This window comes from Ursus maritimus, unplaced genomic scaffold (assembly GCF_017311325.1).
Source record: "Ursus maritimus isolate PB19 unplaced genomic scaffold, ASM1731132v1 scaffold_2, whole genome shotgun sequence".
Lineage (NCBI taxonomy): Eukaryota > Metazoa > Chordata > Mammalia > Carnivora > Ursidae > Ursus > Ursus maritimus.
The window spans coordinates 89,460,470-89,484,487 of record NW_024424452.1 but is presented as its reverse complement, the minus strand read 5'-3'; the positions used below and the strand labels follow the sequence as shown (position 1 = coordinate 89,484,487).

General features: G+C 35.6%; 1 protein-coding gene across 5 annotated transcripts in view; it reads left to right on the top strand.

The window, feature by feature from the left end:
• TOR1AIP1 (torsin 1A interacting protein 1) overlaps positions 1-19,162 on the top strand; it is a 37,525-nt gene extending 18,363 nt beyond the window's left edge. For 2 of the 5 annotated variants that reach the window (XM_040636327.1, XM_040636326.1), the window contains 8 exons: positions 1,186-1,227; positions 2,031-2,117; positions 4,605-4,661; positions 7,239-7,280; positions 7,794-7,862; positions 13,941-13,985; positions 14,353-14,409; positions 16,739-19,162. In XM_040636327.1, coding sequence (XP_040492261.1) covers positions 1,186-1,227; positions 2,031-2,117; positions 4,605-4,661; positions 7,239-7,280; positions 7,794-7,862; positions 13,941-13,985; positions 14,353-14,409; positions 16,739-17,523 — 1,184 coding nt within the window. In that variant the 3' untranslated portion in view covers positions 17,524-19,162. The remainder of the gene's footprint in view (positions 1-1,185; positions 1,228-2,030; positions 2,118-4,604; positions 4,662-7,238; positions 7,281-7,793; positions 7,863-13,940; positions 13,986-14,352; positions 14,410-16,738) is intronic. The other 3 variants (XM_040636330.1, XM_040636328.1, XM_040636329.1) reach the window with 2 other exon arrangements.
• The last annotated feature ends 4,856 nt before the right edge of the window (positions 19,163-24,018 follow it).

The window sequence follows — 24,018 nt, the reverse complement described above, 5'->3', positions numbered from 1 at the left end:
GATCCTAGATTAAAAGGAATATAGGGGCACCTGGGTGCCTCAGCCGTTAAGCATCTGCCTTCAGCTCAGGTCATGATCCCAGGGTCCTGGGATTGAGCCCCGCGTTGGGCTCCCAGCTCGGCGGGAGGCCTGCTTCTCCCTCTCATACTCCCCTTGCTTGTGTTCCCTCTCTCGCTCTCTCTGTGTCAAATAAATAAATAAAATCTTCAAAAAAAAGGGGGGGGATATAATATACCAGATTCTAGTTTTTTAAGAGTAACATAGTATTATGTGTAGTTAGATTTAGTTTTTTCTTATACCAAAAATATTGGCAAATATATTTCACATATTGATTTACAGTTGCCACTATTGTGGTAGAAGTAGTTTGACCAGTGTTACGTTAATATAATTAAACTGATCTGAAGAAAAGATTCCCAGATTCACCATATAATGTGTTGGCACTTGCCTTCCACAGTAGTTTGCCCTTTTGAAAAGCAAATAGGGGTTAAAAACGTTAGAAGGAAAAGCTGAAAAGAAACAGATTTCAGCTTTGTGAGCAGTCTGATTCATGCTACTTCTCAAATGATCACTCAATATTTTAGCCCAGGTATGCAATGCCACATTTGGGTTTATCTCCCTTTAATAAATATCTTTCAGAATAGCCCGTGTACAAATGCTACATTTAAAATTTGTTTGATATATTTTGCTCATTTATCTTTGCCCAGATTCTCTGGCTCTGAGGAATAGTGGTGTTCATGAACTTGCTGGAGCTGGAGTTTCTTTCCCTCTTTCTTCCTTTTTGGATATATCAGTGCGATAAAGAACTGGTTCGTCAGTTCTACCAAGATGGCGGGTTTCTTGAGAGTGTAGGGAATCTGGCAAAAGGAGAATGAGAATACAGTTCATCTATATAGGGACTGGAATGTTTGCCATTGGAAAATTTAATGTTTTCCGCAAACAGGTTACATTTTAGAGTACAAATGGACCTGTGGCTGAAGGAAAAATAAATTCTTCCTGATTCTAGTTTGTATCAGACTTATTTCTGAAATAACCTAGAGGGAAATAATATATATATTTTTAAGATTTAATAGAAAAAAAGCTTAGTTGGTCTGTCTTTATATTCACTTTCCTAAATTATGTGCTCTTGTTTATTCCTGAGCTTTAGCTTTTGACGTTGTATATGACATGTCTGCTTTTCTTTTCTAGAAGCCACCGGTGTCCAACAGAAGGTCAATTTTTCTGAAGGAGGTATTCTCTTTTAAAATATTCTAAATCTTTTTTTCGCCATTTACATGAGGTGTAATTTTGACAAGTACTTAAGAGAGAGCAGAAAATAGTGTATTTTTCTTCAGAAAAAAAAAAATCCATGCTTACCTGAACTCATAATTAGGCAGGTAAAATAGGATAGAGTGAGCGATTCTATATGCATTTTAAGCATCTTTTGTTTGAGTTAATAATTTTAAGCAAAGTTACTAAAAGAAGATTCTGGCATATGCTCGGCTTTGACTATGGTATTAAAATAATCATTTTTCCAAATTCTCATAATCAGTCTGTAAATAGTATAGTAAAATTTAGTCCGTTTTAGAACCCACCATAATCTAAGATTACCTGCATACTGAAATGTTTGCATATGGGTGTATGTGTACATCCCCCTTGCAGAAACACAGATGGACATTTATAAATGTGTGCATATTCTAATCTTGTCTGAATTTACACACAGACCAAATGTAGTTCCCCCATAAGGTAGAATTTTTCCACTATTTTGCTCATTTGTTTTCTGTTTGACTACAGTAAAGCCTCAGAATATAATCTTGTAGATATTACTCTGAATATTTGTTTGAGATACAATTATGTGCCTCAGAGAACATTAATGAGCTCAATTTTAGCTTACATGAAAATTTGTGATCCAGAATAATAAGCGTAATAAATAGCAATTCTATATCTGATAATTAGAGAGGCTTCATTTTAGTGTTGAATTACTTGTTTTTTAATCTAGATCTTTAGAGCCTTAGAATAAAGACTATACTAGTGTATTATTTACTTCTTTTTAGGAGAAACTGAACAGGATGATCAAGATAGCTCTGACAGTGATATTACTACTGCTAAGGTCAGATCCGGGGATTCTCTTGATTTTGGAGGTAACATTGCTTTATATACATATGATTTTATCCTAGGAGCTGTCTTTTTAGTTTAAATATAAAGGTATTTGTGAATTTGCTTTTTAAAAAAATACTTCAAAGTATTTTATAAAAACGACTTTTTAAAAGGTTGTGTTCCATTTAATATTTATTAAAATTACTGATTTCATGTGTACATCTAATTAGTAATGTAATGCCATGTAATATCTAAATAAGTCACTTTTTAGCTTACTTTGATATTTATGGAATATAAGATATTTTTTGTGCTCAAAAGAAGAGTTATTTGTAGTTTTTTTTTTTTTTTTTTTTTTTTTTTTTAATGGTATAGGGAGGGATGCCTGGGTGACTCAGTAGGTTAAGCATCTGACTTGAGCTCCGATTATGATCCCAGCATCCTGGAATTAAGCCCCATGTCGGGTTCCTTTCTTAGCGGGGAGTCTGCTTGTCCCTCTCCCTCTGCCCCTCACTCCCCTTGTGTACTCGTATGTGTGTATCTATGTGTATGCACACACTCGCTCTCTTTCCTTCTCTCTCAAATAAATAAATAAAATATTTTTAAAAATGTTTTAAATGTTATAGAGAAACTAATTTCATTGGCATTGGTACTCATTACACTATCAGGAATGTTAGTTAGCTTTTAGGAAGTTTTAATATACCTGGGTAATTGCTTTTATCTCTGGATTGTTCAAATTCACACCAGCTCAGTAATAACAGTTTATGATTGTTCACGTGAATTTGTGTTTTATTAAAGGAAAGAATTGACTGAAGAGAAAAAAAAATACCAATTGAGGCTTAAGAGTGTGCCGAACCAATTTGTAAACTCTGTAAAGAGTGAATAATTTTATATTTTAGTCCTATGAAAGAGTTAATTCTCCACTTCCCCTCACCGCTTTTTGAGAATTTCCATAGTTCCTGTTTTACTTCATCATTCCGTTTTAAAAATAAGCTCATAAGCCGGTTTATGGGCATTTGGTATTCCCTGTATTTCCCACCCTTCCTCATTTCCCCCCGTTCTTTCTTGATGCAGAAATCCCAAAGGAGATATGCACCATTCTAGCATAGTGGTTAAGAACATGGGCTCTGAAGCCAGAATCCCTGGGTTTCACTCCTCCACTACTGGGTCGGTGCCCTCAAGCCATTGTTTAACTTCTGTGTTCCTCAGTTTCCTCACCTGGGTTGTTAAGAGGTTAAATTAATTCATATGTGCAAGCACCTAGAAAGTACCTGTCATGTAGTAAACCCTTAAATTAAGTGTTCTTATTAGTTTTGGTATATGTACACACAAAGCTCTAAAAATTAGAGACTGATTAAGCCATTCATATAGCCAATAATTTGATGGCATTGCTACCAGCATATAGCTCTTCAAAACTACATAAACCGCAGGCTCTGTGATCCCTTTAGAATTCTAATAAATTCTTAATGAAGCACATACCCATATGCAGAAGAAAACTCTAGCTAAAGAACAAAAAGGGGAGCACATTAAAAAGAATACAGATCTTCCTGGATTATTTTCTGGGCTCATTATCACCGAAGAGGTACAAGAAGAAACAAATGAGCAAAGGGGACAAAAAGAGAGAGGCGCAAACCGAGAAACAGACTCTTAACTATAGAGAACAGTCTGACCAGAGGGGAGGTGGGTTGGGGGATGGGTGAAACAGGTGATGTGGATTAAGGAGTGCACTTGCTGTGATGAACACAGGGGATTGTATGAAAGTGTTAAATAACTTCATTGTACATCTGAAACTAATACTATACCGTATGTTAACTAACTGGAATTTAAATAAAAACAAAAAAGTTCCATTGGAGTGCAGGAAGAAAATATTAGAATTTCATATATATTTATATTTTATTTCATCCATTTAAAATGTCTGTTTTTATTTTATAATAAATGCAACACATTAGTTTATATATTATTTCAGTAATACATGTATATGTTTTTGAGATTGATGCTCAAATTTTTTTAGTAATAGGAATACGGTAACAAAAATATTTAGCTACCACCCTGAATATGTCAAATGCTCCTGCTTCCAAGATAACAATCTGATCACTTTTGAACAGGTTTAGTTATGATTTCCATTTTTATATGAAAACACGTTTTTTAAAGAGTAGACTAAAATATATAATGTATTGGCCACTTACAAGAAAATTTTGAGGCAAAATGAGGTATTAATGATTTCAAGAAGATCCATTATAAACTTTCAAAATGTTCCCCAGCCCAAAGCTTGTATTATCTCCCTTGCCTCATGCCATGTTCTATATCTTACATTTTTTTCTTTAGAAAGTGGTTAGGCAAAGAGATAATTAATTTTTTAGATACAACATGACTTTAATTTTAAAAATAAATTGTGCACCCATGTGTTGAATTCCTGGGGTTTTACTGACTATCTTTGCTCCTTTGATTACTCATTGTTCTCTTATAAAATGTGCATTTAAAAGTATACTGTACTTTACAAGGTACTATATTTACTTTTGTTGTTGTTTTTTTAGATCAGACCACCAGATCGTCAAGTCAATATCCGGAATCATTTTGCCAGTCATCACAAAGTAAGTAAAGCCATGTCTTAAACTCCAAAGTCTACCTGTGTGTGTGGTCAAATGCTGTTTTTATTTTTGAAGATCCTCTTTTCCAATTTCCAGCACTTCCATGAAGTGTTGAAAAAGAGGTCTAGTGATTGCTAAACAACTCATCCAGCATCTTGAATTTGCTTCATCTCTGTACTCAAGCTTGAATTTGATTTTAAAAAACAAGAATCTGCATTCCGTGACTTGTTGAATGTCCTTGCTGCCCATATAAATTTGTTGACTGTTTTTAGTTTAATTTAACTAATGTAGTTTGAGCCTATTTATATGGACATATTCTAATAAGGATATAAATTTTATATGTAGTATGATTTGAGCTGTATTGGAAAAGTTTGGAAGGTTGGATAAGTAATAAACCAAGGCATAGTAAAAAGTTAATGATAAGCTAGGTGGTAGGTATATAAAAATCTTACAGCGTCACTTACAATCTTGAAAATTTTCACAAAGTGTTGAGAAAATATAACAAAAGAAAAGATTGGAAAGATACTAAAATGCTAATAACACTGATTTGTTCAGGATGGTAAAATAATTGGTGACATTTTTTTTTCCCTTCTGTATTTTGCAGATTACCTGCAGTGGATATGTATTTCTTAGGTTAAGCAGAAATGATACTGTTTTTTCTTTTTCATTTTTAAATCAAGTCCCAGAATTTGAGTTAATTATTAATCAGCCTAAAATATCTTTGTATATAAAATCTTCAAGGACTTTTTTCCTTTCCACATCACCTTTTTTGAATTATTTATTTATTTATTTTTAAAGATTTTAGTTCTTTATTTGTCAGAGAGAGAGAGAGAGAGCACGTGCACAAGCAGGGGGAGTGGCAAGCAGAGGGAGAAGCAGGGTTCCCACTGAGCAAGGAGCTGGATGTGGGACTCAATCCTGGGAACCTGGAATCATGACCTGAGCCGAAGGCAGACACTTAACTGACTGAGCCACCCAGGCGCCCCATGAGATTGTTTTTAAAGGAAAAGTCTCTAGAAATCTGTTTTGTAATCACTATGTTTATAGAATTCCACTTTATTTCATTTTATCTATATTTAGCTTTTAGAAGGTTCTGGGTTTGAACTTAAAACTGCGATAAAACAAAAGCCACTGAGACACAAAAATAAATCATTTGTGGAAAATTACTTGCTGAATCATCTTATATCTTTGCCCTTTGTTATACTACATTTTTGATTTTTGGAAGCTCTTGAAAGTATCTCCCTATATAAATTATGCTACATGCATACAGTGGAATACTTTTTAGTTATGAAAAATGAGTACTTTGTATACTAATGAATAGGTGATCAAGATATATATCCTTAAATCTAAGATGCCTTTATTTTATGTGTCACTGAGAAAGATAAACCATCCAGTTAAATTCTTGATTATAAGATACAAACCTAAGTCAGAGGCGTTTTTTGAAAAGTACTTCTTGGGGTGCCTGGGTGGCTCAGTTGGTTAAGGGTCTGATCTTGGTTTCGGCTCAGGTCATGATCTCAGGGTTGTAGGATTGAGCCGCATGTTGGGCTCTGCACTCAGCGCAGAGTTGGTTTGAGATTCTTTCCTCTCCTTCCACTTCTGTCCTCACCCCTCCCATGCCGCTCCCTCCCCACCCCCTCACATGCACATACGCTCTCTCAAATAAATAAATAAATCTTAAAAAAAAAAAAAGTACTTCTTAAAAACCATGAAAGACATTTTAAAAAGCATGTGTCTACTTTTTTTTAAAAAGTATTTTGTTGGTATAGACCGAAAACAAATCTGAAAGAATATTCATATGTCTTAATCACCATGGTATTCCTGCACATAGTAGGCACTTAATAAATATTTATGAATTTTTAAGTTAATTATTTCTAGAATGTTTTATTTCTTTTACAGCTGGCATATTTTGCATTTGTATGCAGGAAAAAAACTGAAAAATTTATAGTGACACTTGTATCAGTGGGTAGAAATAACTCATTTCTTTAGGGCAGATTTGGAAATTTACTTTGTTATGATTGTTTGAAATATCATTTCTAATCATCCCATTGTATCATTTTACAATTGTCCTTAGATACCATCCCAAAACAAAAATTAGCATCTTTCTCTTCATAACTATTTTGCAATGCCCACAACGTTGCTTACGTAGTATAAACATATATGGACTGCCTAGGTTTATATCTCAGCCCTATTACCTGTAGATATGTAATCTTGGGCAAATGATCAATTTCAGTGCCCTTATTCGTAAATAGGAATAATGGTATCAACCACATGAAGTGTGAGAATTAAATAAAATTATACTTCATACCTGGTAAGCATTCAGTACACGCAGCCATTATTTTGATGGTATTGATCCTAAAGTTGACTTATTATTATCCAAATCTTGAATACTTTGAAGTTTAGAAAAGGGGAAAGAATGGATGCATCACCTATGTTTGGGACTGATGAAAGAAAGGTTTGATTTTTGTGGGGATTTTTTTGTTTATAGTATCCATATTATACAAGTACAATGTCTATGCAGTATCTTCACTGTACCTACTTCCAAGTATTGTATGACCCTATCTTTGTTTTCTGTTTTAGGTCGAGACTTCCTAACTCTTGATAAGCAACCTCCCGTGCTAAGTAAGTGGTTGGTTGTCTGTTCTTTTATCAGTCAAGTAATTTTGACTTTGTCAAATTTGGATTTGAATTAGGGTTTTAGATTATTTTACCCTCTTTGCCTTTTAGTCCCACCACACATTGGTACCAAATGTGTAATTACATGGGAATGTGTTTAGGACTATTTTACCTAAAGTAACTTCTTTACAAGAATAAATGGTTAACTTTTTTCTTCTTAAGTAATATTGAAATCAAATTCAAGTATTATTGAATTCAGTCATTCTCAGACCAGAACAAAGGACTTGTACATAGTTTTGTCTACTAGGTGATTATATGTTTATTTGCTGCTTATTTTGCTGTAAGTCATGGTTCACCTTTCACTGGTAGATCCTTTAACATTATCTTTTACTTCTGAACCTATTGCTTTTGTTGTTTTCCTCCCCAGATGTGTTTTGCCTTTCTGATAAATTTACCTTGTAAATTTGTATACATTTCAAAGTATGTGAAATGATATCTTGATATATGTATTTGCTTCAGGCTCGGGATATCAAAAAACCCCTCAAGAATGGTTTGAACAACCCACAAGAAGGAGGGCTAGGATACATAGTAAGTTGATAAATCTCTACCTATTATTGAAATAATTAAGTTTATTTGCTTGCTGTTTTTCTTTATTATTCAACATAAATATTTAGTTCTTCAGATAGGCATTTAGATTGTGATTTCATTAATAAAGAACAGCTATGATTACTAGTTATTTCCATCTGCTTGGAGGAGCAGGAGAAGGTCTGGATGTAAAGCGTAAATTGTGGTGTGAGAAATACAGTACAGTATTGTTAACTATAGGTACTGTGCTTTACAGTAGATTTCTAGGACTTACTCATCTTGTACAACTGAAACTGTACCCTTTAATACCTCCTCATTTTCCCCTTCCCCCAGCAACCACCATTCTACTACTCTCTGCTTCTGTGAATTTGACTGTTTTAGATTCCTCATAAAATGAATTGTCTGTCAGAACCTACAACCCTGTTGTCTTATATGATACAAAACATAGTAGATTTTATATGTATTATTAACACTAACCATTAAAAATGAGAAGATAATGTGAAAAAGAAATTTGTATTTATTTACAGGTATAATGATTCATAAATTGATAATGAAGAAGCAGCAGTATGATTGTTTTATGGGACCCTAGTGTAGTTGATTGCTTCATAGTAGCCTGTCCTGTACATTAATAAATGGGTCATTATAAAATTTCTATAGCATACAGTATTACAGTCATTTCATAATACAGTATTGGAAACATTGTTACTTCTTAAAAAACATTTACCTGTGATGATAGGCTGATAGGCAGTTTCTCCAGTTACTAGAGAGAGAGAGGTATACAGTATCCTATTTCCTTGAAAGCAAAGTTATGAAAGTAAGAAAACTGACATTGTTAATTTTATATGAACTATCACTCATCTTACGCCTATATGAGGATTAGCTATCCTCTTCCATACAAGTCTTGCACACAATGTTCTACACAGTGAGTACTTAGGAGAAGATGATGACACAAAAACATCTCCTACAGTTCCTGCCACACAGTTAGATTTTCACACAAAGACGCTCATACACATACAACAGATAAATTCATTAACTGTACAGCGTGATGGTTAATTACTGTTCCTTAATTGGAAGTGCATCATCATAAAGGTCTTCAGCCTCATCTTCTTTGCATTGAGTAGGCTGAGGAGGAAGAGGGAAGGTTGGTCTTGCTGTTAAGAGTGGCAGAGGCTGAAAAGGTGGAGAATGTGGAAGGGGGGGCAAGAGAGGCAGGCACGTTCCAAAATATGTAATTTCTGTCTGACTTTTTTTGCCTTCTCATGTCTCAAAAAATATGTCTGTATGGTACCAACTTTCTTCCACCCTTTCCTTCAGTTTTAGTGCCTCTGTCAGAAAAGGGCCCACATCGTAAAAGAAGTTGAAGGCAGTCTTGAATAATCAGAACTCTTCTCCCAGATTATCTGATGTCAGTTTGTTTTCTGGCACTTCTTCTTCTGGGTCCTCTGCCTTCTTCCTTAGTGTGGGAGCACTCATCTCCATCAAGTCATCTTCTTTTAATCCCTCTGGTGTGTCTGTTTGCTCTTGAGTTTCTCTAAGATCCATATCTTTTTTTTAAATTCCAGTATAATTAACATACAGTGTGATACTAGTTTCACATGCACAGTATAGTGACTCAGCAATTACTCAGAGCTTATCACAGTAAGTGTACTCTTATTCCTCTTCACCTATTTTACCCATCCTCCCACCCACCGCCCCTCTGGTAGCCATCAGTTTGTTCTCTATATTTAAGAGTCTGGTTTTTTGTTTGTTCTTTTTTCTTTGTTTGCTTTCTTTGTTAAATTCCACATATGAGTGAAGTCATATGGTAGTTGTCTTTCTCTGACTGACTTGTTTATTTCACTGGGCATTACACCCTCTAGATTCATCAATGATGTGCAAATGGCAAGATTTCGTTCTTTTACACACACACACACACACACACACACACACACACACATCCCACATCTTCTTTATCCATTCACCTATCAGTGGACACTTAGATTGCTTCCATAATTTGGTTATTGTAAATAATGCTGCAATAAACATAGGGGTGTGTGTATCTTTTCAAATTAGTGTTTTCATTTTCTTTGGGTAAATACCCAATAGTGGAATTACTGGATCATAGGGTAGTTCAATTTTTAATTTTTGGAGGAACCTCGATACTGTTTTCCATAGTGGCTGCACCAGTTTGCTTTCCCACCATCACTACCACGAGGATTATTTTTCTCCACATCTGTGCCAACACTTGCTTCTTGTGTTTTTGATTTTCACCATTCTGACAGGTGTGAAGTGATAATCTCATTGTGGTTTTGATTTACATTTTCCTGTGATGAGTGATACTGAGCATCTTTTCGTGTGTCTCTTTGCCATCTGTGTGTCGTCTTCGTAGAAATAGCTAGTTCATGTCTTCTGCCTATTTTTAATTGGGTTGTTTTTGTTTGTGTTGAGTTATAGAAGTTCTTTCTCTATTTTGGTTACTAATCCTTTATCAAATATGTCATTTGCAAATATTTTCTCCCATTATGTAGGTTGTCTTTTAGTTTTGTTGAGGGTTTCCTTTGCTGTGCAGAAGCTTTTTATTTTGGTGGAGTCCCAATAGTTTATTTTGCTTTTGTTTCCCTTGCCTCAGGAGACCTACCTAGAAAAAATGTTGCTATGGCCAATGTCAGAGCCATTACTGCCTGTGCTCTTTTTCAGGATTTTTATGGTTTCAGCTCTTATATTTAGGTCCTAAATTCATTTTGAGTTTATTTTTGTATAATGGTATAAGAAAGTGGTCCAGTTTTATTCTGCATGTAGCTGTCCAGTTTTCCCAACACTATTTGTTGAAGAGACTGTCTTTTTCCCATTGCATATTCTTGCCTCCTTTGTTGAAGATTGACTATGTAATCATGAGTTTATTTCTGGGCTCTATTCTGTTCCATTGATCTATATGTCTGTTTTTGTGTCAGTACCATACTGTTTTGATTACTACAGCTTTTTAGAATATCTTGAAATCTAAGTCCGTATCTTGAAACCCTTCACCCCTTACCTTTTTTGTCATATTCATGATCTCTTTCATGATTTCCTTGATTGACTATATTGTAAATCCTGTGAGGTCATACACATCTGGACACAGTTTTCTCCAGCAGGAATTTATTGTTTTGGGTTTGATGGCTTTTTCTGTAACAACTATGGCATTATTAAAGTATATACTACCATTAATTTTATGCAATTACTATTTACTACTGCATCTTTAGGTTTCTTTACATTTCTTTCAGCTGTGAATGGCACCATGTAAAGTCTGTGTGTGTAAATTGTGATAAATTTTAACTTTTTGTAATTTGTATTTTATGGTAGCAAACGATGAAATAGTATCTACATATGTTTTATGCATTCATGAAATACCTAACTTTTTCTTAATATTTTAAAATATTTCTAGGCTGTGCAATTTGACTGAGGTTTTTCAAACTGTTGCAAATCTTCAAAAAAATTTCCAATGTATTTATTTTTTAAAAATCCACACATAGGGGTGCCTGATCAGTTGAGCATCTGCCTTCGGCTCAGGTCATGATCCCAGGGTCCTGGGATAGAGCCCTGCATTGAGCTCCCTGCTCTGCGGGGAGCCTGCTTCTCCCTCTGTCCCTCCTCCTACTTGTGCTTTCTCTTTCTCTTTCTCTAAAATAAATAAATAGATTTAAAAAAAAAATCCACATATAAGTGGACCTGCACAGTTCAAACCTATATTGCTCAAGGATCAACTGTCTATGCCACATTGTTTTATCCATTCATCTGTCAGCGGACATTTAGGTTGTTTCCATGTCTTGGCTATTGTGAATATTACTGCAGTGAACATGGGCACAAGCTGTCTCTTCAAGATGCTAATTTCATTTCCTTTGGGTATATATCCAAAGTGGGATTGCTGGATCATATGGTAGTTTCGTTCTTCAATTTCTGAGGGGCCTTTGTACTCTTTTCCATAGTGGCTATAGCAACTTATATTCCTACCTACAGTGTAAAAGGGTTCCCTTTTCTCTAAAACCTCTGTACAACCCTTGCTCTTGTTTTTTGGGTAATAGCCATCTTAATGGGTGTGAGGTGAATCTTACTATGATTTTGACCACATAGCCTATCACGTTTTTTAAGTGTGCTATAATCCTCTGGTCTATTTTTGCTTTTGTTGCCTGTGATTTTGGTGTCATATATAGGAAATCATTGCCAAGACCAATGTCAGGGAGCTTTTTCCCTTTTTTTTCCCTGGGAGTTTTATGGTTTGGGTTTTTTTTTTTTTTTTTTTTTTTTTTTAGCTTTATTTATTTAAGCAATCTCCACACCCAACATGGGGCTCAAACTCACTACCCCAGGATCAGTTGTCACATGCTTCTCAACTGAGCCATCAAGGTGCCCCCTGTAGTTTTGGTTCTTATGTTTAAGTCTTTAATCCGTTTTGATTTTTTGTGTATGGTCCAATTTCATTCTTTTGCTTGTGGATATCCAGTTTTCCCAGCACCATTTATTCAGGAGACTGTCCCCATCGTTTATTCTTGATATTATTCTATAATATCAGTTGACCATATCTGCATGGATTTATTTCTAAACTCTGTTCTCTTCTGTTGGTCTCTATGTCTGTTTTTATGCCAGTACCATACTGTTTTGATTACTCTAGCTTTATAATGTATCTTGAAGTCAGGAAGTGTGATGCCCCCAGCTTTGTTCTTACTCAGAATTTCTTTGACTATTTGGAATCTTTTGTGTTTCCATATAAATTGTTTTCTATTTCTGTAAAAAATGCCATTGGAATTTTTATGAGGATTGTACTGAATCTATAGATTGCTTTGGGTAGTATAGACATTATAAGAATATTAATTCTCCAATCACAAACATGGGTATCTTTCCATTTAGTTGTGTCTGCTTTAATTTTTTATTATTGTTTTATAGTTTTCAGTGTATAAGTCTTTCACTTCCTTGGTTAAGTTTATTCCTAAGTATTTTATTCTTTTTGATACTATTGTAAATGGGATTATTTTCTTAATTTTTTTAATTTTAAAATTTAAAATGTTCTCTGAGTTATGTAGATATTACATTTGTTACATAATAACTATAACATATGATAAGTATAGTATATATTATATAGTTATATATTATAGTTAGGTGTTATATAAAAAATTATCTCATTTGATCTTTTTGTATAACAATGTGTATTACAGTATTATAGTTTTATATTATTATAATTACATATTATTATAATATCGTATATTATTTTATTTGATCTTTGCAACCATAGAGTAAGGTATTCAAGATAAACGTGACTTGATGGAATTTTTATTTGTTTTATTTATTTGTTTGTTTTAGTAATTATAGTTCATTTGTTTTAGTAATACAGTTGTTAACTTTGATGACCTAACTTAGAAGTTTCTAAATAATGTAATTTCCTAGGCTAAACCGGTAATTGTAAAACAATATGCCTTTAGAATGAAGGTTCATGTCATTTTGTCTCATTTGAGGTTTTTTTGGTCATATGACCAAAAATAAGACTATTTCTATATTTTAGCAGTGCTAATTTTATACCTCTAGTTTAGTCCAGTGTTTCTCAAATGAAAGCTCTTGCTAAACATCAGGAAGGTCATGTATAGATACATAAGTTCTAAAACTCCAGGCAAATGATGGATGGCAGTATTGGTAAATGTAGGTCATACGAATTAGTAACTCAGCCTCTCGGCCTTCTAAACCCTGTCCTTCCATTTCTTCTTTCTTTTATGTTAAAATCAGTGGTCATGCCAAGAAGGATGGAGGCAAAAAGTAAAGAGTTAGGATAGTTTTTGTTTGCTAAAATAATGATAGAAATAGAGATTTGGTGGAGTCATGAGAAAATTATTTTTGGAATCTGTGGTTTAACCACAAACCTAAATAAAACAGAATTATCTATTAATAGAAATGGTGAAGAGTTTTTAATATAATTTTTAAAATAATACTGATATTTGAAATGATCAGAGGCACCAGAGTAAATATTTGTATCAGTATGAGATAGAGAATAGGATTAACATTGCATTTTACCTTAAAACCCCTTATCCAGGTAGCTCAGTAATCCATAATCTATATTTTGTCCTTTTTTCCCTCTTACAGCATCATCTTCAGGCAAGAGTTCAATATATGGCAGTTTTTCAGATGGTATAACATGTTTTCTTTTCTTTTAGTTGTGCTTATTTTCTTTGTTCTCTTAACTTTGTGCCATAAGTTTCACTACTTCTATTAAATAATTTGGGTCAAATACTTTAACGCTTTCTCACAAAACAAATGTATTAGGAGTATGCTTTATACTAGACCCCATGGCACGCTGTGAATAATTATGAAAGAAATAACTCTTGAATCTCAAGGAGCTGTCAGTCTAATGGGCACTTAGATCTTCCACTTTTTCTTCTATTTCTGGCTGATTTCTGCCTTATATTCTCTTGGTGGAATGTATATTTTCTTTCTCTGTTGGAAATGCTTAAATTATAAACCATAAATTGATAGTCTTTATTACTCCTATCATTAGATGACAACATTCAGAAATCAGAGCTTGGAAACTGGTCTCCATCAACCTCCAGCCAACGTAAGTTTGTCTACTCAGTTTTTATTAAGTGAGTTTCTAAAATTGGTCATTCATAATTGTTTTAAATGCAATTTGAAGAATTGTATTTTAAGCACTTATGAAGAAAAAGTATATATTTTGCTAGCAGTGAAATTCTTTAAGGACAAACTATATGAAACAACATCTGGTTTTCCCCTTCACTTAATTAGCTATAAGACCAAAAGTAAAAGTTAATAAGCAGAACTACTAATACCAATAACCAGGTGAACCTTGGTGACTCAAAAGAAAGATGGCACATAGCGTGATGTAATAGGATTACCATGGATTTTAGAGTCCATAGACCTGTATTTGGATTACATTGGACCACTTAACCTTCCATTACGTTTCTTTAATTCTCTAAGCCTATTTATTATCCCAAATGAGTACTAAGAAAATAACTTCACAGTGACTCTCACTTTGGTCTCAATATCACTTTCTACTAGCAAAATTAGTACCTTAAAGAGACTTTTTTTATTTTAATATGGGCTATACTTACCCATATTTACCTAGAAATTGAAATTGAAAAAATTTTTAAATACCTATTTCTAAATCATTTAGTAACAATAGTGACAGATTGCTTATATTTTCTAATCTCTTTAATGTCTGACTTAATAAAACAGAGCTGGATTCTCATATTTGCATCTGTATTCAGTCTGTTACAATATATTGTTCGGTTGCAGTATATACAAAAATCCAGCTTTATACAGATAATATAGATTTTTTAATAGTCTAAAGATAATTTTGGATATTCTCTTTTGATACTATCCAAAACTCAACAAGTTACTTTAAATGTGAGATCTAAAACCAAATTAGTGAACTTTTTGTGTTCTATTACATTAAAATCCATTGGTCTTTCTTGTACTTTGAATGCAGTATCATATACTGATCATTTGGAAAATACTGATTCACTAAGTTACGTAGATCTTCCGAATGTTGACACATTTCTAATACTATGAAAAGATCACATTTGTTAGTATCACCACCAGTCTTAAGACAGAGTCTTTAAGGATTCAGGAGCCGTCAAGCTTATAGTGGCAGATACAATATTTCCACAATACTGATTTTCACTTTAAACTGTGAATTTTATAATTGGCAACAAATATTGTCAGTTATTTTCCTAGAAACAACAGACTCACTTTGTTCATTTTCAAGAAAATGTCTGCCAAATACTCAAGTCTGACTAACCATAGTTTGTCACTTGTTCTTAAAAGTACTAGTTGAGCTCAACTCAGTTGCACAAAATTCTTTTCCTTGAGAAAACTACTGCAGTGTGCTAGGTATTAGAAGTGCTTTATGTATATTTCCCAGTTCTTCACATACTCTATTGAGATTTGTACTCAAGAGTTGAATTTTAATAAGATGAATAATTTTAACTGCTTTATGAAACAGTTTCACTGATAGCCTTAAATGTATGGCTGTGAGTACAAAGACTGCATTAGTACTGCCCTGGGATCCGTGCTAAGATATCATTTTCACATAACATCTTAGTGTTAGGAGACTAGCTTTAATCTCAAGGACGGGTTCTTGGAAGGACCTCAAGGTACCCACAAATCACACTTTGAGAACTATTGCTCTAAAAGGTCCATAGTACAAATAAAATAGAAGGTGTAAAAGTATTACTGTTGCTATCCTGTTAAATGAAGTGGTATATGAGAAAGTGCTTATAAACTGAAAAGCACTAGATAAATGTAAATTGATATCATTATTGCCAATAATAACTAGGCTCAATTTTACTGGTATTGACTTGCATCCACAAATGTGGGCATCAGTGTAATTAAAGGGACAGCTAGCTATTATAATATATGGAAGATGTTCACTTAATAGTGCATCCTTTTTTAATCCCTTTATATACTTCAGGAACATTCCACCTTGGATAATAAGATGTATGAAGTCTGAGTGTCTAAATATAAAAATATTTTATCAAGTGACTTTTTTATTGTTTGCCTCCCAAATATTAGCAGTAGTACTAATAGTTTTGCTTTATAAATTATACTATTTCTGACTTGCTTATGCCATTTCATATCCTTGAATTCTATTTTTTCCTCTAAAGCTTTTTGTCATTTTGACATTGAAGAGACACATGCATACTTATACACCTAAAACCTTTGGGCGTGAGGTTTTCTTAAATACATGTGATGAACATTTCTTTAAGAAAGTAGATTAGCTCCATTCTTTAAATTCCTTCCTCTTTTATCTAGTGTTTGTGAAGATTAATACTGATTTTAAAAGTCACTTGTCCTTGAATCTAAGAAAAAGGTATTTGAATCTGTCATTTCCTTTTTTTTTTTTTTTTTTTTTTTGTCCTGAGCAGAAGTGACTGGACAACCCAAAAGTGCATCTTTTATCAAGACATGGTGGTGGCTACCTGTTCTGATAGTTTCTTTGGCTGTTGGGAGTTTTTTGTTCACTCCTAGTCCTGAGGTAGAAACCACTGCTGTTCAAGAGTTCCAGAACCAGATGAGACAACTTATGAATAAGTATCAAGGTCAAGATGAGAAGCTGTGGAAGAGGAGCCTCACTTTCCTGGAAAAACATCTTAATAGCTCCCAGCCTCGGCCTCAGCCTGCTATCCTGCTGCTCACTGCTGCTCGGGATGCTGAAGAAGCACTCAGGTGCCTAAGCGAACAGATCGCTGATGCCTACTCTTCTTTCCGTAGTGTCCGTGCCATCCGGATCGATGGGGCAGGCAAAGCTACTCAAGACAGTGATGTTGTCAAACAGGAGGTAGATTGGGAACTGAGCAATGGATTCAGGAATGGCCAGAACGCGGCTGTGGTGCACCGCTTTGAGTCCCTGCCTGCAGGCTCTACCTTGATCTTCTACAAGTATTGTGACCATGAAAATGCCGCCTTCAAAGATGTAGCCTTAGTCCTGACGGTCTTGTTGGAGGAAGAGACGCTTGCGACCAGTCTAGGCCTAAAGGAAATTGAAGAAAAAGTGAGAGATTTCCTCAAAGTCAAGTTCACCAACTCTGACACACCCAACTCCTACAAACATATGGACCCAGACAAATTGAGCGGGCTCTGGAGCCGTATTTCTCACTTGGTCCTGCCTGTCCAACCTGAAAATGCCCTGAAAAGTGGCATCTGCTTATAAAGGGTGACAGAAGACAAAATCATTTTTCGAGTTCTGAAAATTTTTCAGACTTCATAGCCAGAGATGGGACTCAGAGCTCTTTTTGAAAGAACTGGTTTCTTTTTAAAGGAAGTTAACTTCTTATGTAAACGTGGAACATCTGAATCATTTATTCAGCCCAATTCTCTGTTCCTTGAGAGAATCATTTCCCTGTTTCCATTGAGATCCGTGTTAATGATCTCTGAGGACTATAGATTATATGCGGTCCCGAGAGGATCTGTTTAGATTCGGGGTTGAAACATTATTTCTATGGTATGACCAGACCAGGTTGGGGGGGATTGGGCTCCTTCCTATGAATCCTCTCAATTTTTTAAGTTAGATTGTTCACAGAGTTTGCTGTTAGTAAGGCAGCTCTCTAAACACAACTGTGGGTTTTCCCATTTTGTTCTCTTACGTCATTTAGGTGCGAGTTCCTTAGTCAGCTTCCCCTTATAGGAACAAGAGTAATGAAAGGTCACCTGAGTGTGTGTGTTCGGACTTTTTTTTTTTTCCTTTGTTTTTGGAGGGCGGGAGAAGGAAGCAAGGGAAAAGAGAAATTGTGGAATGAGGAAGGAAAAGGCGGGGGAGTCTTCAAGGTGAAATTTAAAATAAGCCACTGAGACTTCGGTCACTCAGGCAAGGCCATATAAACTCCATTCTCAGTGAATTCTATTGGGGTTTGTTCTTCACGTGTCCTTTTTTTCCTTTAAGAAATTTTTGGTCCTCCCAAGGATTTTGAAGCATGTATATTATAAGGTTTAGCATTATTTGTTCATTTGACTCTGAAGGGTGTGGTCAATTCAGAGCAGATTATTTTGGACGTATCCTGAAGCTTTTGTTTTGAATTCGGTAATACAGTTGCAGGAATTGGTAAACCATTGGTCAGCCAGCTTTCCTGGACTGTCAAAGAAGGATTTGATTTTCTGCGTGCAGTCCTAAGTCCTTTAATGACACTCTTAAGACAAATGGAAAGATTTACTATGCACGTGATAAATTTTGTAAGAGTGCCTCAAGCCAAAAAGAAAGGGAACTGTACCACATGTGAAGAATGTTGAAATGTGCTATCGTGTGTCCCCGTGCTACCCTTGCATTTCAGGGGTCGCTTTGCTTCTGTAACTGAGCTTTCGCATCTGTCGACTGCTTTGTTTTTCTTCAAATCTTAAGATTCCGGATCCACCATGTTTTGTTTTGTTTTTTTATTGGCTACAAACCTTTGAATGAAAATACTGTTTTTAGAATACTAGAGGCAGTCATTGGCTTTATCATTCACCTTTTGAGGATCCCATGCCTGGTAATGGAGTGTGGTCTGGTTTCTTACAACTAGGACAAACAGTATTCACAAATTTATACCCTTTATTGAAATTCGCTCCTGACTGTCAGAAGTCAGGCCATCTGATTTATAGAGGATTCTAAAACAAGAGTTTTTGAAAAGGCTTATTTTATACACATACATTATATGGAGAAAAAAAAATGTTTTTATTAAATGTTTCACTGACCAAAATAATTTTAAAGACATTAATGTTACTTATATCTTTCAGGAAAAATAATTGTAGCAGGTGATCTGTAAATGACTTTAGAGGCTATTTTAGTAATTTAAATAAATTTACTTTCTTTGTTTGTACTCTGTGTGTTGTAAACTTAATGATTCATAAACATTTTTTTTCCAGTTAATCCTAGAGTTTTCTTTACACTTGAACAATTTTAGTAACTTCTGCTAAGAGAAACAAAGGCCAAAGAACTAGAGCCATTCACAAGAATATTGGTTAAAAATATAATCACTATGGTTTTCTGTTTCATGCAGGTATTTGAATTATCACTATATTGGAATTAATTTAAGTTTTCCTGACTTGACAAAAGTATCTGCAGCATTGTTTCTCAAATTTTTCCTTCTCACCTCACTAAAGCGCCTTTTTAGATATTTTTTTCCCTAATTGTCTATCCCCTTGAAATTCTAATACCACACATATACTATATCTGTTTATGGACTTTGTATATTTTTGTTCTTTATACATAGAAGAGTAAGATTTTTTGCCCTCCAAGAACCAGTAGTTGTCCCCGCTGAGAATGCATACTCAAGAACATCTGTATTTAATTTTTAATTTAATTTAATTTATGTATGTATGTATTTATTTATGTATTTATCTATTAATTAAGTAGACTCCATGCCCAGCATGGAGCCCAATGTCAGGCTTGAACTCACAACCTTGAGATCAAGACTTGAGCTGAGATGGAGTTGGACGCTTAACTGAGCCACCCAGTCACCCTGAGAACATGCGTATTTTCGATGCTGCCTAAAACATTCTATTTTCTGTTTATGTTATTACCCTTTTGGAAGGGAAAATTTAGTAAGTCATCAGCTTGAAAATAGGAGCTTGGGTTTCTAGAAATTAGGCACATTGTGACTTTGGGTGGCAACACTGGCCCAGGGAAAACCACAGCACAGTACTGGTCTTACAGATTTCTAGAAACTTAATTTGCTTCCCTTCCTTCAGTGACTCTCATATTATCTTTAGGGAAGTTTTCTAAACCTCCAATTTGCAAAACAAAGTTTGGAATTGAACTTGATTTTTATTCTATGAAGAGAATTGTAGCTTGTTTGCATAGTTCATGCCATTAGTTAATGCCTAAAGATACAAAATCCAGTTTCCCTTTGGAAAGTGGCCCCTGTGTTGGCAATGTAAGGAAGCATTTCTATTGAATGGTAATGGACTGTTCTGCTATATTGTCTCTATCAAGGTCATAGAGTAAAATCTTAACAGTATGAGGATTCTGTTGGCATTAGCCACCTGGGAAGAAGACTTGTGAGCGCTGAGTTGGAAAACAAGCTGAGAAGGTTGCCATCGACTAAAAGGAAAGTCCTGCCCTGAATATCTTTCTCTCTTTGGCCTGGATTCAGAGAAGTCCTGGTGTGCTTGCAGGCTCTTGGGGATTGTAGGGAAGATAGCCTGTCATGAGCATAAATAGGCAGGAACCCCTCACCGTTTACATATTTTACCCTTCTCTTTTGCCCATTCTTTTTTTTTTATATATAAGATTTTCTTTCTTTCTTTCTTTCTTTCTTTCTTTCTTTCTTTCTTTCTTTCTTTCTTTCTTTCTTTCTTTCAGAGAGACAGCCAGCGAGAGAGGGAACACAGCAGGGGAGTGGGAGAGGAAGAAGCAGGCTCCCAGCGCCGGAGCCCAATGTGGGACTCGATCCTGGCACGCCGGGATCACGCCCTGAGCCGAAGGCAGACGCCTAACAACTGCGCTACCCAGGCGCCCCTTGCCCATTCTTAGACACATTTGGAATAGTTCCTCATTTCTTGCCTTCTCCCTTTCTCCAATTTTATGCTTTGCTAATTCTTACTTGTTTGTTCTTCAGGGCTCAGTTTTTTAGGCAGAACTTCACTGAAACCTTCACTAGTTTCCTTTCCCCAATCCTGGTTTAGGTGCCTCTTTTTTATGTTCTCATTCATCATATATTACCTGACACAGCAGTTAGCACACTCCGCACTACCATAAGCCTCTTGAGAGCAAGAGAGTGTCATCAGTACATGCACAGTGGTAACCACAGCCTGCTCAAATATTTGTTGAATAAAAAATGCACTCCCTACCTAGTTACCTAAAATTGGTAAGTTGCATCTTAGCACTTCACTTGCTTTTTCCTGTTATTCCTGAGCCTTTTTCTAAAGCTGTATAACTACTTCAGCCCCAGTTTAGTAGTGCTATGGGTAATTTAAGGAAGAGGACCGATGCCATAGGATACTGGTTCTTTTCTGGTGGAAGCAAGGATTATTAGTGAGGGGTCCCCAAGGGGAAGGTGAATGGTAAGAGACAAAACTGGGAGGCCATGAGGTCTTTATGCTGAGATTTGGAATTTGAGTTTTCTTTTAAAAGCAAGTTTCCTTACATCTTCTCATATTGCCTAAGAGGGTAGTATAGTCCAAATAAGAGATGGCTATAGGTGTGGAGAGAAGACGGAGAAGAAAAAATATTTAGGTAGAAATGACAAGGTGTGGTTAATTGAATGTAATGTTAGAGAAAATACCTCATAGAGGACTTTTCAAAGTGCTGTAGTACTAAAAATACCTCTTCATTCAACTTAGCCCCTATATCTTCTCTCCCCCAAATACTGAGTACACAGTGGTAGACTAAACTCTTATCTCTGTGTGTCTTTGTTGACTTTTAGCAGTTTGAAGTAGAGATATAGACACGTATTTAGTCAGGAATTGTTTGATTGTAAAATACCCTGTCTAACCAGAAGAGAAAAGGAGGGGTGGGGTGGGTGTTGTAAGAATGCGTTTCAGCCTCCAAGACCGGAGACTGGGAACGAGAGGACTGTTGATGGACAGCTCAACCACCATTCCCTCTGCCTCTCTACTGGCTTGCTTCACCTTAGTAACCTCGCCTTTGTGGCTTAACCTCATCAAAAGGGTGCATTTAACTGGCTCAGTCCAGTGTATGGATGATCCCTGAAAAGAGTATATAATGAAACATAGCTGCCTAGGTCACTCCTTTAACAGGGACCATGGGTTGGGAATGGGGAATGGTATTCTCCTGAAGGCCAGCAAGTGGGCAGATAGGGTTAAGAGACAACTAAAAAAACCTACAAATTTATAAAGACTTTTATATGACACAATGCTGGTTATTTCATTTCATTTTCACCTTAAAAAATGAAATAAAATGATGGAAACATTATTAAAATTTTAAAATCTGGGTCTTGATCATGGCTGTGTCTAGATAAATTTGACCTAAGCAAGTCCTTTATGTGGCTCTGCTACAAATGTGTTCTGATTTCTTCCCATTGCTTCTGTGTGTTTTATGCTGAAAACAGAGAACAGTTATTAAGACTTCAGGTACTATCTTAATATATAATGGCTATTATCAATGTGTTATAAGTCCCTCAAAAGAGCACTGAGCTTTCTTTAGTTTTCAGGCTGTGTCTTGGGCAAGTGCGGTGGTAGGAGACTATGTATCTGATTCAAATTTGATTTTTTAAGTCCCCCCCCCCCCGCAATTTTAGAGAGTACCACTCTTAGGCTGAACTTGAGAATCTTCTCCATGCTATGCAGCCCTTTACAGAGAACATTCACTCAGTAGTTATTCTTCATAGGCAATTTTTAAAACTCTCAGTCTCTCATAGTTTAAGTGGATTTCTCATTTCATCTACCATATAGATGGAAAAGATCTACATGAAGGTTTTCATATTTGAATATGTATTAAGTTGTCTATCGCCCTTTCCTATTTTTTGTCAGCTACTTACTAAGTGTTTATTAAAGCTCCAAACACCATTTCAAGTGCTTCACAGGTATTAACGGGTTCAAGTCTCATGATAGCTCTGTGAGGTAGTACTGTTATCCCAATTTAATAGACAGGAAGCTGAAGCACAGAAAGGTAAAGTGACACTCGAGAACCCCCAAGGAAAAAGTGGTGAGACAGAAATTGGAATTTAGGCAGTCTTGCATTTAGGCGGTCTGGCTTTAAAGCATCTATTGTCAACCACTATGTATATAGTCTCTAGAACCCACAAATATGGTATTTCCCCCCAATCTATTCAGGATCTATACAGGTTGGAGTAGTTTTCCATTTTGTAGGTTCTTATTTGTGGCTCTCCTTTATTTATTTATTTTTATTATGTTAGTCACCATACAGTACATCATTGGTTTTTGAGCTAGTGTTCCATGATTCATTGTTTGTGTATAACACCCAAGGCTCCATGCAATATGTGGCTCTCCTTTAAACCCCTGTCTTTCTTTCCTCCTTGCCCAGCTTTGTGGAATTCAATGTCGCACACACTAAGAGTCTGAAGAATTTTGAGCAGGGTGAGACAGTCATCATGCACTCCTACCTGTTGACTCATACTTGCATCATGCTTCTGGAACTAAAGACCTGCAGTGTGGAGTCACAGTTGATCCTTTCGAAATACCTATATGTAACCTAGGTGTTAGCTGTCCCTACATACCACACAGCCTGTGTGCCCTCTCTCAGTCTTGATGCAAAACGGCACCTCTTTGAATTGCTGAGAAAGAGTTTGCATCAGGAACATTGGTAATTGCACAGAAACAGAGGGGAAAGTTTTACTAAGAGCACACCCCCTACAATCTGGAGTCTGGAGTCTGACTGCCTGAGTCCAACTCCCAACTCTACACCTTACTCAAGCTCAATTCAATGACATTGGCAAATTACTTAACTTCTCTCCGACTCCGTTTTCTCTTCTCTAAAATGGGGAAAATAATATAAATACTATCTTATAGTGTTGTGAGGATTAAGTCAGTTGATCTGTGCAGAGCACATAGAAAGTGCCAAGGACACCAAAGGGTTCCAAAGCCATTTGTGTTCACTTAAATTCTTACTATTGATTCTCCTCTCTTCTTTGTGACATCAACTGGCTGACTTCTATTTCCACCCTCCCGAGCGACCCTCATGCTGAGTACTTGGGCTTGTTCCTAGCTTACATCTCCATCACAAACCACAACCCATCGCAGTTCATTAAAGGTC